We start from the raw sequence: 16,913 nt of genomic DNA, 5'->3' as shown, positions 1-16,913 counted from the left end.
ACCCTGATCTTAAAAAACTTCTGTGTGTGTATATCCATGTAGAAAATGTTTCCATGGTTTCTAGGATAGAATGCTTGCCCAGTGTCTTCACAAATCTACCAGGCAAGTGACTACTTCCTGCAGGAGGGCTCTGGTAACAATTTGAGAGGTCAGAGCCTATAAAGGGATGGCATGGCCCGGAAGCCTCTTCTCCTGTCAGGAGCACAAACAAGCAGCAGTCTTCAGGGATAAACCGGTTCCTGGGATACCTGGAACCCACACTCACCCACACAGAACCAAATCACTAAAATACAAGGAAACTTTTATTTTCAGTTCTCATCAAGAAATTTGCTGTGGTTTTTTATGCTTTTGGTTTTTTCTTTTTTTTTTTTTTTTCCAACTTTATTTAGCTGCTCAGTGGCTGGAGCCGCTGGGTTCCTGGTATTAAAAAGATGCCAACAGAGGTAGCTGTGTCTCGCCCAGGGGCCCGGCCCACTCTGAATACCCCCCCAAAAGGAGAAAACACAAAGTAAACCAACAAAATAAAACCAAAAAGAGGAAGAAATTCAGATCACTTTCTTCAAGCCTGGCAGAACCCACAACAGTTTGTAACAGGCGCACGGTGGGGAGAAGCCAGGGTCCAGAAGGCAGCCAGCCCGCCAGCTCCTTGCACGTGGTGCTGTGCTACTGCTGCATGTCTCTCCAGCAGGAAGGGCACCATCGCCTCTCCCTCCCTCCCTGCCCCTAGTGCACAGGGCTGTTCCTTTACAACTCAGAAGATGGGCAGAAGGAAGGCAAGGGTCTCTCTGGCCCCCAGGGGCAGCCGGGGCAAGAGAAAGTGAGGAAGGTCACTGCTCAGTGGTGGAGGTGGATCATCACTCTGGGTCTTCACTGCTGCTGGGCTACCTACAGGAAGGACATTGAAAGACAGTCAGAGCTCGGAGCTCAGGTATCCCTGCAGTCAAGGGAGGTGACATTAGCAAAGAACAAGTTCCAGTGGGTTTGTGGGAAGAGCTGCAACTAAAACATCCTACCTGCTGTGGGGGAGGTTCTGGCGCCCTGTTTGCCAGGCGGCTGAGAATGTTCCGCTCTGACATCTGTAACCTCACAGCAACTGGGGGGATGCGGGCAATGGTGGCTGGGAGCCGCGTCACATCCGCTTTCATGTCACTCAACAATTCTTCCAGCTGTTTCAAGACTGCAGAGGAAAAAGACAGACATCGTGAGCTGTGGTAGTCAAGGGCACAGTTCCGGCCTGCAGAGCTGGTGGCCATGCCAGCATACACAGGCTTCCTGACCTCCACAGCCATTCCTCCCATTCTAGTTGCAAATGGCTCTAGTCTCACATGTTGTCCAGGCTGACCTGGGACTTCTGAGCTCAGTAACAGTCCTGCCCTGTCTCAAGTCCTTGGGACTCTAGGCATAGGCCACCACAGCTGGCTGATTCTGAGTCTTAGAGTCACCAAACTCTTTAGGGTCATCCTTCCTTCCTACTACAGTCTCCGTTTCTTTTCCTTTCTTTCTTTTCTTTCTTTAAGGTTGGCTTCAAACTTACTATGTAGCCAAGCGTGAGCATAATCTGAGCTTGCTTCCCTCTCCCAGCACACCTGTCAAGCACTGGGTCCCAACAAATGCCAGCAGAGCTTTCTTTCTAGTTTTGAGTCTCAGCATCGGGCATCAAACCAAGGAATTTGGGCTCCTCCACTTGAGAAGCTCAGTTCCTACAACCTCCTCTTTGCATTCATGCCTTTTTCCATCCCAGATGTCCCCAGCTACCTTTATGACACCCATCTTTTCCTCATTTCACCCTTCACCCCCTCATAACGATCTGCTCAAAACGTCAATAGACTTAAGAGTTCAAAGAGAAAACTGCCGTCCTTAATTGCCTGCAAAGTAAAGATCCGCAGCCCACATTCTAAGGTTCCAAACAGGCTCGGAACACAGTTTAGAAACAAGACGTTTATGGATGTTGGGGAGGGGAGAGTGGAGAGGGAGGCTGAAGAAGCAGGAGGCAGGGGAGCCACTGGCGACCTTTGTGTAAGACTGCATTAGCTGGCTTATTTCCTGCCATCGACTCCTTGGACAGGTGCTGGTGACTTTCTGCCAAACACTCCACCTCAGCAAAACGAGTGTTAAGGGCCATAGACGGGTGAGAAGGGTCCTCTGACATGTTCAGGTAAGCCGCCCTGCGAAGCTGCTCCTCGATCACCAGGGCTTGTTCTAAGAGCTGTACAGGGAGAGAGAAGACAAGAGGTTAGACTAATGGCCACGTTCTCACTGGTGGGCCTCTCAGCTCATCTCCCTCCAGCTAGCAAGAACTGGTAAAGAAGTTGCAGCTCCTTAGCACTGTTCCTCAGCCACGAACTTGAGGAGTCCACCATCTCCTACTCACTGCAAGTCCACATTTAACACTGTGTCTTATGTGTGAGTGCCCAGGACCTCTGCAAGAGCGGCTAGTGCTCTCAACCCCTAAGCGTCTCTCCAGCCCCTGGAGGGCCACACTTTTTAGATTCTCAGAGAAATCATAAGAACTCAACTTAGAAAACAGAATTTAGCCGGGCGGTGTTGGCGCACGCCTTTAATCCCAGCACTTGGGAGGCAGAGGCAGGTGGATTTCTGAGTTCAAGGCCAGCCTGGTCTACAGAGTGAGTTCCAGGACAGCCAGGGTTACACAGAGAAACCTTGTCTCAAAAATATAAAAAACAAACTAAAAACAAAAACAAAAACAAAAAAACCATGTGAGTGGCAAGTTTAATTTTGACTCTCAAATACCTGGGAGCAGCTGGGGCTGCAGGCAAAACCCACGGCCACTTACTATCAAAAATGGTTGTTATTTGAGGCAGGATCTGAGTCTGTAGCTCTGGGTAGCCTGAAACTCACTTGTAGACCAGACTGCCCTCAAACTGGCTAAAATCCAGTTTTCCAACTGCTGGGATTAAAGGCAAAATCGGTTTCTTTTTTTTTTTTTTTGAGACAGGGTTTCTCTGTGTAACAGAGCCCTGGCTGACCTGAAACTTATTTGCATACCAGACTAGCCTTGAACTAACTTACAGAGATCTATCTGCCTGCCTCTGCCTCCTGAGTGCTAGGACTCATGTGTGCACCATCACACCCAGTTTTTAATTAACAGTGGCACAGTAACTTAGCCTATGGACAAAGGAATCAATCAGGTTATCTGCTTTTCTTTAAAAAAATAAAATGCAGTCTTAAAAACTCAGCCCTGGCCTTGAACTCAGTGTAGTCAAGTAACAAGTTTAAAATCCTGTTCTTCCTGCCTCTAACGCTATGTTCTAATACAACAGGCATGAGCCATGCTGCTTTGTCAGGGGTAGGGGGGCTGGCTTTGTGCCTTCTAGATAGCACTATACCAACTGAGCTATATCTCCAGCCCAGGCTCTGTGACTTTGCAAAGATAGTTTTTCAGCACCCTGAGGCAAGAGAGGCCAGCCTGAGCTACTATGGAATAGATCCTGTCTCAAAACAAATAGACCCCAACATCACAAACAACACATAATTCCATTGTTACTACTCTATTAAGTTGGAGTACAGCTCAGTAGTAGAGCACAGGTTGACACACACAGGTGTGTACACACAAAGTCCGTGGTTTCAATCCCAACAAACATGTTTTGCTTCTGTCTATTCGATTGTTCTATCTTGTGCAAGTCTCTTCCTAAAGGCAGTCCTACATTCTTGAAGGCTGTTGTTTTACATGCACATTTCTGAAATATATTCCAAGAGGCAAGATTTTTTAATTATTCGAGATAGGGTCTCTTTACATAGCCCTGGCTATCCAGGAACTCACTATGTAGACCATGCTACCTCTACCTGAGAATGTTGTATTTAGTCCATAAGTTACCCATTGTTTGAAGGTTCTTTCCCTCAATACTGAGGATCAAATTCAAGGCCCAGGCTAGTGTGGTGGAACTGAGCTACATACTTACTCAGTCTTATATTTTATTTTGTTGTTACTGCCAAGCAGGATTTTTAATTGTTTTGTTTTTAAATATGTATGTATGTATGTATGTATGTATGTATGCATGCATGCATTGGTGTCTTGCCTACATGTGTATAAGATCCCAGAATTACAGTTATGAACTGCCATGTGGATGCTGAGAATTGAACCTGGGTCCTCTGGAAGAGCAGTCAGTTAGTTCTCCCAACCTCTGAGCTGTCTCTCCTGCCCCTGTTGTTTTTAAGGCAGGGTTCCTCCTGCTTCAGTCCCTGAAGCACTAGAATCATAGGCATAGGCTACCAAGATACGGTTCCCAATAGTTCTCTCGTAGACCCACTGTGAACGGGCCTGTTTTCATAGGCTTATAGTCAGTCAACACGCACTCACTTATGCCCAGACATCTACTTCTAGTCTACATGTGGTGTTCCTTTCACTGATCCACTTCCCTTGCCCCAAGCTAGGAGCATTCCACAGGGTAAGCCTTGGCTTTTAGGAAGGGTTGTTAGAAACAGATTCTACTATAGCCCAGGCTAGCTTCAAACAATTTAGCTAAGGAAGACATTAAACTGATCCTTGTGCTTCCACTATCCGAATACTGAGACTTCAGGCACGTGTTGCTGCAGGTCTGTGAAGTTGTCTACACTGGCCCTGTACTTACATCCCCGCTTCAAATTCCCAAGTGCTGGTGGCAGGCATGTGACACCATACCTAAATACTGCTGTTTTCTAACACTTTCTCAAGAGATGTCCACAGTACCAGGCACACCTCACATACCCCGAGGGTTTAAACCCCACTGGCGGACAGAAGGTGGTTGAAGAGGTATTAATTATTTTGTGACAAACACCAAGCAACTTTCCTCAAACTAACCTTTCCTTTCCTTTCCTTTCCTACAGGCTTCTCTGCACTCTCACATGAGCGCCTTTCCCACTGACTAAAGATGAAGACATCAGTTACTTCTGACCAACTACACATCAAACTCAGAACTCAAGAGTTGGTGAACTGTCTGGTCTAGGGACTAAATATTGCTCATGGCCAGTTTTGCTATAGCCCAAGAGCTAAGAATTAAGTTTTATGTTACAGATAAATGGCTATGGGAAATGTAAAAATAAGATTCATACATGCTATTTTTTAATAATTACATGAAATTCCCATCCGTAAACACAAGTTTTATTGGAACTTATTTATGCACCCCCTGTTCCCACTGTTCTCAATGGCAGCTGTGGATTTACAACAGAGGCCATTGTAAACATTACTTATTACTAACTCTCTGGCTCTCTAACAGAAACGTTTCGTTAACCTCACAGTAAATCACCAAGCACAGAAATCCTTCGGTGTATGGGCTGGAGAGATGGCTCAGTGGTTAAGAGTACTGACCCCTCTTCCAGAGGTCCTGAGTTCAATTCCCAGCACCCACATGGTGGCTCACAACCATCTATAATGAGATCTGATGCCCTCTTCTGCTGTATTTGAATACAGCTATAGTGTACTCATATAAATAAAATAAAATAAAATAAAAAAAAAAAAAAAAAAAAGAAATCCTTCGGTGTTTTCTTATCTTTAACCTTCCGTCTCTACAAAGTTTCACAGGTCAGGCTCTGAATATCTCACAACAAAATGATAACTGTAACTTTGTCAATGTTTTCATTTCCCTTGGCCTTATCAGAAAACCTCCAATGGCTGTGTATAAACTAAAGTAGAATCCATACTCCTGTTTCTGATACCAAGACCTACTAGCTTTCTGGCACATGCCTACTGGTCTCTAGCTCTGAACCCCTCCCAATCACTACTATGCACAAACCTTTTCCTATAGCTCCCTATGTTCATACCCAGTCATGGTCTCTTAAGTCTTTCATGCACTGGCTACCTCCCCAACTGCCCTGCGGAACTTCCCTAGGACATTTAGTAGCCTGCTCCCCTAACACACACAATATTATCCACTTGACACTAACTGCTGAAAAACACCATGCTAATTAATCTGTTCTATGTCCTTGTGCTAGTCAGTGCTTAGTATAGTAACACCTAAAGGTACACACTTACCAGTCTACATTTTCTTTTACCCCCAAATACATCAGCTTAGGAGACCTGTCTCCATGGTATCCTACTTGATTGATACCTACATACAGGGCATACTCAATAAATAGCTGCTGGACACTTGAATGAGGCTGTCTCTGTGGAATGCTGAGAGTAGGATTCACTGGGTATCTCCTCTTGCACCCAGCCTTCCCGACAAATACCATGACCCAGAAAAAAGGACTCCAGCCCACTCACAGCCCACCTCCTCAAGGATCCAGTTCAATCCCTCCCTAATTTTGCTAAATACCTCAACCTACAGAGTTTCCCATCAAACCCACTGACCGAGTCTGTCACTCACTAGGTACAGGTACAACTATCGCATAGCTCATCAATTCAACCCTTACCTTTCTTTTGCTGTTTTTCTGTTTGAGACAGGGCCTATGTAGCCTTGGTTGGCTTGGTTGGTAGCTCATTGTGTAGTAGACTAGGTTAGCACCAAACTCATCGCATCTGCCTGTCTGACTCAACCTCCACATCTACATATCCTCTTCTCTCTATCTAGTCACTTAGAAGCAAAGTTATGAATCCAAAAAGACAAACTACAGGGCTGCAAAGATGGTAAGAGCACTCACTAGCTGCTCCTACGGAAAACCCAGGTTCAGTTCCCAGCATGCACAGGGCAGCTCACAACCTTCTGTAAGTCCGCTGACCTCTGCGGGCATCAGGCACAGATAAAGTGGACAGATACACATGAAAGCAAAACATTCACACATATAAAATAAAAATCAGTGTCTTTGGGGGAGGTGCACGTGTGGCTGAGTAAACAGACCCTGTTTTACAGAACATCCTTTCTGGAGAGACCTTCAGATCCACCTCAAGGCCACATCTGCCCCATTCTGCTCACCTTGAATCTTCGAGCTAGAAATTTATTCTTGATCTCTAGAAAATTGCCACGATTCATTTCCCCCTTGAAAGGCTCATTGAGGATGGCATACCGTGGGTCATTCTGGATATCCTGCCACCGGGCATAGCCGTGGCTATGGATAAAGAGCTCAGGAAAAACAAAGGAACAAGAGCCTCGGACTTAAACCTTCAGACCCTACATGCAGACCCCAGACTCAACTCAGGCAAGGATACTTTATAATGCCAGCCAGCAGCCAGTAGTCATGGCGGCGGTGCCAAATCTCGTAAGTCTTCTTAGTGACTGTGGCTGCCCGCTCCTCATTCTGCCAAAGGGAGTGCAACTCTGAGGAGGAATTCAGAGGAAGGTTAGAAAGTGGAAAGGAGCCGGGCGGTGGTGGCGCACGTCTTTAATCCCAGCACTTGGGAGGCAGAGGCAGGTGGATTTCTGAGTTCGAGAGTTCGAGGCTAGCCTGGTCTAGTCTACAGAGTGAGTTCCAGGACAGCCAGGGCTACACAGAGAAACCCTGTCTCGAAAAACCAAACCAAAAAAAAAACAAAAAAAAAAACAAAAAAAAAAGTGGAAAGGAAGACAAATCATCTGGGAGAATCTAAATTAAAAATGAAAAAAAAAGCGAGGTGTGAGGGTAAGGCAGTGCACAGCTGATTCTACACCCCAAGTCCCAGGCCAGCGGGGCTGCAGTGAGACCCTAGCTCAAAAGACCCCAAAGGCAAACCCCCCCCATTCCATCTCAGTATGGTCCAGATCTAGCTCTGTAGCACAGAACCCAGAAGGACAAATAATCCATACCCACTATGATCATAGTTCCCACTATGATCTGATCTCTGGCAATAAACCTAGCCTCCCCTCAGGACCCTTACTGCGTACCAGTAAACCCGCCATCTGCAATGTTGAACATGAAACGCTGCTTGATGTTTTTTTTCTGCTTCTCATCGCTAAGATCCTTGGGAGTTTCTCCATTCTGAAGCATCACCTCCTTTTTCTCTTCTTCCTCCTTCTTCTCTTCTACAGAATACACCAAAGAAAAACCTCAGCTCCATCTGAAACCCAGCACTGTGGCCCCTGGCCATAGCACTGCCTGCTCTGTCCACCTCCACACGCAGTCTCCCAGACCAGGACAAGATGTCACCAGCCAGCCCCCTAACAGCCAAATTTGGAAACAGTCACTTATCTTGGGATAAAATGTTTATAGTAACAGATAATGAGGTAGGTGTGGGCTATGTGCTTGCTTCTGGTTTGAGTTCATTCAAACAACAACCAGCTTTCCTACACACTAACCTTTGTCTTCCACCACGATCGGGGTCAAGTCTACCGCAGACTTCTCCTCCACTTTCTCCACCTCAGTAGTACCTGGAGAAAACAAGGCACTGAGAACACCCTAACGACAGAGAGCTACGCTCTGGCCCCCACACCTCTGCTGCGAAGAAGAGTCTCAAAGATGTCAGAGGCTGAGGATAATTTAGAGGCAAGGGCCCCAGCTATATCGCTTCCTCCTGCTGATTCAAACACCAAGTGTAGAAGCAGCACAGGGCAGCACAGGGCAGCACAGGGCAGCCTGCAGCCGCTCCTATTTACCTTTGGACTCTGTCTCCATAGGTTCCTCTGTTCTCTCCTTCGCCTCTGCCTTTTCCACTTTTTCTTCCCCCTCAGGAGGCTCAGCAGGAGCCTTGTCATCCTCAGGGGCAGGGGCTGGGGCAGGGGCAGTGGGCTGTGCACACTACAAATGAACAGAAGACAGAGGTGAAGCAAACGGGCCTGAATCTTAGAGATATTGGCCGTTAGCATGGCATCCACTCATCCTGTCTCTTACCTCCACAGTCACCTCAGGGGCTGTAGATTTAACTTCCTTTTCTCCTTCTGTGCTCTCTTCTTCTTTAAGGCTATTATTTTCCTCTATTTTTACCCCATCCTCTGCAGACCAATAAAGACAACCAATTAGGAAGGCCCTAGGTCAGAGGTAATGTCATGCTCTGTTAGATTTCCTCCTAGATTGTCCTCTCGTGCCTTTAAGAGCCAGCCCTATTCTTAGGACAGCCCTCCTAAACTGAGAGGTAAATCACTGTGTGTCCTGCCAGATGACCCTGTTAAGACTGAGCACAGGGTAGCAGTAAAAGGCACAGGACAAGATTTTTTGAAAAGGACAGAAATGACATGACAGCAGACATACCAGCAGGCGGCACAGGCGCAGGAGTGTTGGGCTGTGTGTCCCCTGGTGTGGAAGGCGTAGGGGTCTTTGGAGAGGGTGAACCTGGCTGAGACATTTTTTTGTTCTCCTCGACTTCAGCCAGTTCGGGCATGCTCCACCGCCCGTTAACATGCTCAAACTCCTGAACCTACAATGAGGAATGACAAGGGCAGGGCTCACTTCCAGCTATGGCTCCTGGGCCTCAGTTCCCAACTGTAAACGTGGAAACAGGCTTGGCCTCACCTTCTTTCGAATCAGAGACATGACACCAATCCTAGTAAGAACATGTTGACGAGACAGGCCCTCTCGGGGGACGCCATCAGCAAAAGTCTCAGCCCCATCTGCCCCAGGCTCACACAAATGTCGCATGAAGAGTGACACATAAGCCCTGGAGAAAAGGAGAGACCAGAGGTAAGCAGAGAGCCCATTAGACACTGCTTCTGGCCATTAACATGGCTGCACCTCAAGGTAAGGCCTAGGGCACCCTGGAATGTTCATCTCCAGATCCATACTATGGCCCAAGGTCTCTTCAGGGAAGACAGGAACACAGCTCTCATGAGCAACAGCTTCACCTGCCAACTGTAGCTAGCAACACCCCTTTCCTTTACAACATGGGTTAGGTCTGCAGACAACACAGACAGCATAAGCCCTGGATCCAATTAGTATACTCAGCCAGGGACTTACTTAAATTCTTTCTCTGACTTGCCTCGAAGATCTCTCACAAGCCACTGAGTGGTAAAAGCGTCCTGAGGTGGCATGCCATATCGCATAATTGCATTAAGAAATGCTTTTCGCTGACGAGCATTAAAACCAAGTACCTAAGGGGGAAAAAAAACCATTGTAAGAGGAAGCAAGTCTCTCCCCAGCAAAGACCAACTGTCTGGCTATCTCAGGCCTCCTCTCTCCCACTCTAGGATCATGCTGTACTTACTTCAATATTCCCACCAACACGGGCCAGCAGAGGAGGTAATGGCTTATCTTTATCATTCCGCAGGCCCTTGCGACTGGGCCTGCGGGGAGCTGTAAAGAGAAAGATGAGTGAGTGACTCTGACAGAACAGCAAACAATTGCAAAAGCTGCACACAACTGGCAAGATGGCTCCCCTCTCACCTTCTGACCGTTCGTCAAAGTCTTCATCACCTTCCTCTGAGGCCACTGAGTAATCGGACTGGTTGTCGGACTGGTCGTCCTGCCAATCTGGAGGGAGAGAGGGCAGATGAGCGGGGCCCACTGCTCTAGTGGAACGGCCCGTGGGTGGGGGGCGGGGCCGGCCACACACACCTCGGTCCTCCTGTGAGCCATCATTGTAGTTGACCTGTTTACGGATTCTTTTTCCTTTGCCCAGATTTCGGGCTAGATCTTCTTGCTGCTGCTCATAATGGTGCCGCAGCAATTTCTCCCAGTAGTCAGGATCCACACTTTCTTCCTGTTTTATGATTTCCCGTTCTACCTCCTCTTCCTCCTGGGACAGAGGGAGGGCCAGGACTCAGGGGTGCTGAAGTCAGCACCACCAGCTACCCCTGGTCCTCACAGTCCCCATCTGCTAGCTCTTCTGCATGGCTCCATTTGGAAACACTTGATATGCCTGCTTGGACCTAAAACCTTGGAAGAAATTTAACAGACAAGACACGGCTCCTCAAAGGTTAAGTGTGGATTAGTCAGCCTGAGTGAAGGAGACAAAGCGCAGAGCCAGGCAGCTTCCAGCCCCTCCTCCTGGCAACATCCAGAAACAGCAGAATAAAAAGAAGGAAGGTTAACGCCTTAGCAAGCAAAATGGAAGGGCTTCCCAAACACTGTAAGAGATCTTTAAGACAGAAAGCATTCTGGTCTTAATTAACCTCAGAAGAAATTAGCAACTGTTTGAAAACCAAAAAAAACAAAACCAAAGTTACACACAGATCACACACACACACACACACACACACAGAGAGAGAGAGAGAGAAAGAGAGAGAGAGAGAGAGAGAGAGAGAGAGAGAGAGAGAGAGAGAGAGAGAGATTGATTGATTCAAGTATCTCAATGGCTCTTTTTGATTTTTGTTAGTTTTTAGAGACAAGATTTCTCTGTCATCCTGGCTATCCTGGAACTTGCTCTTTGGACCAGGCTGGCTATAACTCATTAGGAACCACGTGCCACCACTGTCCAGGGTGGCTCTCCAAGTCTTACCCAAGTTACAGTTTCTTTCCCCATTGACAGTTCAGAAATATTAACTAAATACAAATCCTGGGCTGGGGACAGTTCAGTTGGCAGATGCTTGCTTAGCATACATAAGGCCCTGGGTCTGACCCTCAGCAATGCGTAAACCATGCACAGCAGCACGTGCCTACAATACTCGCCCTGGGGACATAGAGCCAGAAGAATCAGAACTTCAAGATCAACTTCAACTACACAGTGAATTCAAGGCCATCTCAGAATACATGAGACTGTGTGTGTCTCAAGGAGATGAAAATCCAAGTCCATCATGACAGAGCAAAGCCACTGTTTACAGCATGAATATACACAACTGAGATGCCAGAGCAATGGGTGCTTCGGAGAGTAAAGGCGCTCGCTCACTACCAAGCCTTATATCCAAGTGTGATCCTGGGATCTACACGGGAGCAAAATCAACTCTCTGCAGTCTTATTTATAGCCTCTACGTCCCCACACTCAAATGTTAAACAAACACATTTTCAAGAAATAACTTAAATGCCTTATACAACTGAATTACAGAATAGGCTTATGATCCCTAATTAAAAAAACAAATCTAAAACTATGAAATTGAAATGTCTAAAAATAGTAACTGCCTTTAAAATTTTTAGTTTTTTTAATTTTATGTTTGCTTTGTCTACATGTACATCTGTGTACCACAATCACTCCCTGTGTCCAAGGAGACCAGATGATGGCATCAGACTCCCTGGAACTGGAGCTACAAATGTCTGTAAGCTGCCATGTAGGTGGAGAGGAATGGAACTCTGGAACGAGTGCTGTTAACTGCTGAGCCATCTCTCCAAGGACCCCTCACCCCCTACACACACAAGTGTCTTAACAGGATGTTAATATAAAGCAGTTCAGACTACTGATCTTTGATGTATGGATATATAATAGTTTGTAAATATACCTAAATCCCAAAAACCCCCATATCTGAAACAATTGGAGCATTTCAGGTAAGGTGTATTTAGCCTGTCTGTACTTCCCAAACCACTTAATAACTCCCTAACAGACAAACAGACAAATACACATAGAACATGGTGGTTCACACCTGTAATCTAAGCATTTAGGAGGAAGCTGGAAGATCATCATAAATTCAAGGTCACCCTGGGTACTTAAAACACACACACACACACACACACACACACACACACCAATTGTCTCCAGAAAAGAATTAGGCAGGACAAAGTAGAAGGTATCTTTTTCCCTTTGAGTTTTGAACCATGTTTCACTCTGGTGCAACTGGAAAGCAGTAGAGCCCCCACAGAGTACAGACCTGCTGGGAAGGAGTTACAGCACTGAAGCAAGCCCGTGAAGGAGCCATGAGACAGTGTCTGCTCTGCTCTTTTGCCCTATGAGCAGAATAGTTCCCTCAGCATGCTTGTAAGCTGGGCCTACTGCCCATGAGCACTAGGACATACTAACCATTCCCTGGAGCTTCTGAAATGGTAAGCCAAAATCAGCTTTCTTATCCGCCCCAATCTGACTTTTTGAGATAAAGTCTCAGTAAGTTCTGGATGGCCTAGAACTTCCTACTTAGACCAGTACGGCCTAGACCTCAAGAGATGTTTGTCTGTCTCTACCTCTTGAACACTAGGACTAATGTCACGTGCCACAATGATGGGCTCAGCTTTTCTCTTTTTTCTTTTTTTTTTTTTTTTTTCAAGACAGGGTTTCTCTGTATAGCCCTGGCTGTCCTGGAACTCACTCTGTAGACCAGGCTGGCCTCGAACTCAGAAATCCGCCTGCCTCTGCCTCCCAAGTGCTGGGATTAAAGGCATGCGCCACTACCGCCTGGCTTCTCTTTTTTAAATTGATCACCACATACCTATAATCTCAGCACCCAAGAAGTTGAGGGAGAAGAACTGAGCCTGAGGTAAGCCTGGAATTCCACAATGAATCCCAGGCCAGAGAAGGCTAACATAGTGTGACCTGGGCAATAAAACTTTAGGCCTAATGGTATAAGCTTTTAGCCACTATAGAGGCTGAGGCAAGAGAATCAAAAAAAGTTTAAGGCCAGCCTGGGCAACAACTTATAGGGGGCTGGGGACATGGCTTGGTTGGTAAAGTGCTTGCCTCGAGTGCACCAATTCTTAGATTCAATTCCCAACACCATCTACAAGCAGGTGTAATGGCACACGCCTGTAACCCCAGCATGTGGGAGTCAGAGGCAAAAGTGTCAGAAGCTCAAGGTCATCCTTGGCTGTCTAAATTCAAGTCTAGCTTGGGCTACATAAGACCCTGTCCCAAAAATATTTTTAAAGTATACAGCACTATATATAATGGATATATACATGATAAAAACTTTAAAAGCTGATTATAAAAGCAATTAAAAAACAAACAACAAAATTCTTTTAGCATGTATGAATATAACTCAGTAGGAGATTACTAGGCCCTAGGTTCCACCCCCAGCCAACACCACTTCTTTTTTTTTGTTTGTTTGTTTTTCGAAACAGGGTTTCTCTGTGTAGTTCTGGCTATCCTGGAACTCACTCTGTAGACCAGGCTGGCCTCAAACTCAGAAATCCGTCTGCCTCTGCCTCCCAAGTGCTGGGATTAAAGGCGTGCGCCACCACTGCCCAGCTCCAACACCACCTCCTGATGAAAAGGTCTAAAAAGAAATAAATACCCAGAAATAAATACTGGATGCCTTTAACCCCAGCACTTGGAGGTAGAGGCAGGTGTTCCAAATCAGAGCGACACAGTAGGACACTGTTTCCAGTAAAATAAAATATAATTCAACAAAAAATAAAATAGAAGTGGTCAGAACTACACTGGTCTACAGATGGTAACCAGGACAGTACACGAACCTGCGTAGTCACTAGCATAGATCTCTCTCCAGCAGGGGCCGTGCCAGGCTCCCCGCTGTGCCAGGCAATTACGTCTACAGAACACTGTCTGCTACTGTAAGAAATAAGACCTAACAAAACAAGTTTTTGGTTGAATTTACTACCAAATTATATAAAATTTCTGAGCCAGTCACACATAAACCATGATTAGAAACCACATCCCATAAAAGAGAAAGCACAGTAGAAGGAGTGCCCTCTGGTGTGCAGAGCCCCTGCTCTGTCTCCAGTGCAATAGGAATGAGACATGGCGACTGTATACCTCCGGGCATATGCCCATCATCTCGGCACTCGGGAGAGGTAGAGGCAGGAGGATTCAGACCAGCCTGGGATATACGGGACCCTGTCTCAAAAAACAGAAAGACACACTGTGGTTCATGTGTGCCATCTTACACTTGGGAGGCTAAGGTAGGATGACCATGAGTTCAGGAGTGGGTTGAGCTATACAGGACGATCCAGTCTCAAAAGACAAAACAAAACAAAATCATAAGAAGGAAGAATAAAGAAAAATCCCCATTAACTAGTGTTTGATTTAGGATTCTTTAAAAGGCTAACTTATCAGGCAGAACTGATTGTTATGCAAATCACTTAAAAAAAAAAAAAACAAACCAGACAACAATCTTACTAATCAAGATCTGCTAGACAAGGGTAGGGATGTGACTCGGCTGGACAGAACACTGGCCTAGCATGCCCGCAGCTTTGGGCTCAACCTCCATGGAAGCCCGGCCTAGTGGCCCACGCTGTCATCAAGGCTCTTGATAGATGGAGTCAGGTTACTCTCAGCTACAAAGTAAGATCAAGGCCACCCTGGGACATATGAGACCCTGTCTCAAAAATAAAATACAACACAAAAGGGTAGTCATAAATAAAAATTCTGCCAGATGGCCAGGCAGGGTAGTTGTGCCTGAAATGCCAGCACCTAGAAGGCAGAGGCAGGAGGATGAGGAATTCCAAATCGGCTTAAGCTACATACAGAATTCAAAGCCAGTCTAGTTCTCAGCTAAAGTAACACCCAGGACTGTAATCCTAGCACCTGGGAGGCTGATGCAGGAGGATCAAACATTTAAGACCTATGTTAAGTAGCAAGACTTTGCTTCAAGAAGAATAACCCAACCGTGTTCGCCAAAGAAAGCAGAAACATCATTCAGTTGGGAGAACAAGAAAGCACAGGATGCCAGCCTAGGCTGAGTCACATGGGTTAAAGGACCAGCAAAGAAAGTGATGCTTTTAAATTACTTCAGAAGAAATAATACTACTGAGTGAGTTCCTGGACAGCCAGGGCTACACAGAGAAACCCTGTCTCAAAACAAAACAAAACAAAACAAAACAAAAAAACAACAACAAAAAAAAGAAGAAATACAGCAAATCCCACACATTCTCTTCTGGTAGTTTTTACTTCTTACTGTAAAAAAAACAAAGGGGATCTATAAAAGGAAAGGGAATGAATTCTCATCTTTGAAAAAACAGCTAGTTATTTACTTAATATATGTATTTCATCTACTTTGAGGTAATATTTTAAAAAATTTACGAAGAATTAATAGGATTAATAAAAATAAGACTCTGGGAGAATATATAACGGTTATGTGAATCTAGCCATGTGGCCCCTGACAAGTCAGGGCAAAGCTGAGAATGTAAATTAAGCGTGTTACTTTCTTTCCAAGGCAAAAAAAAAAATGTTTCCCTGTTATTTCAATTATCATCTTGATCTTAATTCCAATTTTCAGACGAATGACCAAGAACAGCACTGCCTTGGACTCATACTCACCCCCATCTCTTCTTCCCGTACCACATACTGAGCCACTTTGAATGAGCTCAAATATTCATTCATGCCCTGCAATTCTGTGTCTTCCGTCTCATCCTGGTTTCGATCCAGCAGTCGTTCAATGGCCTTATCATCATAATGGATAACACTGCTGTCTTCTCCCTCCTTGTTGTCTCCTCCTATGAAGAACCAAGGCCCACAACCCTCAAGTCAGTTCAGCAGCAGCAGCAGAAAAAGCAGCTCCTTAGGACCCTTGCTATCAAGGGTCCTTCCTTCCTGTTGAGGAACCAAGCTGCTCCACCCACAATCTCAGCTCCCGATTAGCTCACCTCCATCCGTGGCTTCATCCTTGAACAGTTCCTCAGTGCCAAATTTGAGGATGTCATCAAGCTCCTGTTTGGACATCGAGCCTGTCTTGGAGCCCAGGCCAGGCCGCACCACTAAATGTGTCAACATCATCTTCTTCTTTGCCACCTGCGTGATGCGCTCCTCCACGGACGCGCGGGTCACAAACCGGTAGATCATCACCTTCTTATTTTGCCCAATACGGTGGGCTCTGCTAAAGGCCTGCAGTGGATCAAGGAAAACCGGCAATCATGTTCTCATGACCGTCACTGACGACATCAAGACAACACTAGACAGAGCTGAAGCCAGTCTTCATGTAAAGTCCCTTTCACAGCGCTCTCTTTTCAGACACCAACTTCCTATCACATCACCTAAAACAGGACTGCAAGGACCTCCAATTCTCAGGCTTGTAAGATAGTGACACTCAAAAAAGAAAAGCCTGTTGTTTCACACCTACACATCACATGACAGAACCCTCTCCTGGAGGGTATAGGCTGCTAAGACCTCCCAAAGCTAATACTCTACTCACCTGGATGTCATTATGGGGGTTCCAGTCAGAGTCATATATAATAACTGTGTCAGCAGTGGCCAGATTGATCCCAAGGCCCCCAGCTCGAGTAGAAAGCAAGAAGCAGAACTGTTGAGCACCCGGGGCTAAGAAACAGAAAACACCATGAGTTTTCTCCTGAAGTCCTGTCAGTACGTAGAGAAGGAAGGGGAGACA

General features: G+C 46.0%; 1 protein-coding gene and 1 non-coding gene across 8 annotated transcripts in view; both read right to left on the bottom strand.

The window, feature by feature from the left end:
* Positions 1 to 343: 343 nt before the first annotated feature.
* Chd4 (chromodomain helicase DNA binding protein 4) overlaps positions 344 to 16,913 on the bottom strand; it is a 31,759-nt gene continuing 15,189 nt past the window's right edge. For 3 of the 7 annotated variants that reach the window (XM_028754360.1, XM_028754365.1, XM_028754363.1), the window contains exons 22-39: positions 16,719 to 16,843; positions 16,174 to 16,411; positions 15,848 to 16,023; positions 10,333 to 10,513; positions 10,162 to 10,248; positions 9,983 to 10,071; positions 9,736 to 9,869; positions 9,295 to 9,439; positions 9,034 to 9,199; positions 8,677 to 8,777; positions 8,442 to 8,583; positions 8,145 to 8,216; positions 7,734 to 7,871; positions 7,082 to 7,190; positions 6,849 to 6,981; positions 2,008 to 2,206; positions 1,014 to 1,177; positions 344 to 885 (exon numbers count right to left, since the gene is read on the bottom strand). In XM_028754360.1, the coding sequence (XP_028610193.1) occupies positions 868 to 885; positions 1,014 to 1,177; positions 2,008 to 2,206; positions 6,849 to 6,981; positions 7,082 to 7,190; positions 7,734 to 7,871; positions 8,145 to 8,216; positions 8,442 to 8,583; positions 8,677 to 8,777; positions 9,034 to 9,199; positions 9,295 to 9,439; positions 9,736 to 9,869; positions 9,983 to 10,071; positions 10,162 to 10,248; positions 10,333 to 10,513; positions 15,848 to 16,023; positions 16,174 to 16,411; positions 16,719 to 16,843 (2,417 nt within the window). In that variant the 3' untranslated portion in view covers positions 344 to 867. Of the gene's footprint in view, positions 886 to 1,013; positions 1,178 to 2,007; positions 2,207 to 6,848; positions 6,982 to 7,081; positions 7,191 to 7,733; positions 7,872 to 8,144; positions 8,217 to 8,441; positions 8,584 to 8,676; positions 8,778 to 9,033; positions 9,200 to 9,294; positions 9,440 to 9,735; positions 9,870 to 9,982; positions 10,072 to 10,161; positions 10,514 to 15,847; positions 16,024 to 16,173; positions 16,412 to 16,718; positions 16,844 to 16,913 lie in introns of all 7 variants that reach the window. The other 4 variants (XM_028754361.1, XM_028754364.1, XM_028754362.1 and 1 more) reach the window with 3 other exon arrangements.
* LOC114610070 lies at positions 8,856 to 8,991 on the bottom strand. The gene has a single exon (XR_003709631.1).

This window comes from Grammomys surdaster, unplaced genomic scaffold (genome assembly GCF_004785775.1).
Source record: "Grammomys surdaster isolate TR1022 unplaced genomic scaffold, NIH_TR_1.0 126013, whole genome shotgun sequence".
NCBI lineage: Eukaryota > Metazoa > Chordata > Mammalia > Rodentia > Muridae > Grammomys > Grammomys surdaster.
Note: the sequence above shows the minus strand (reverse complement) of the source record. Positions and strands in the feature narration are given on the sequence as shown.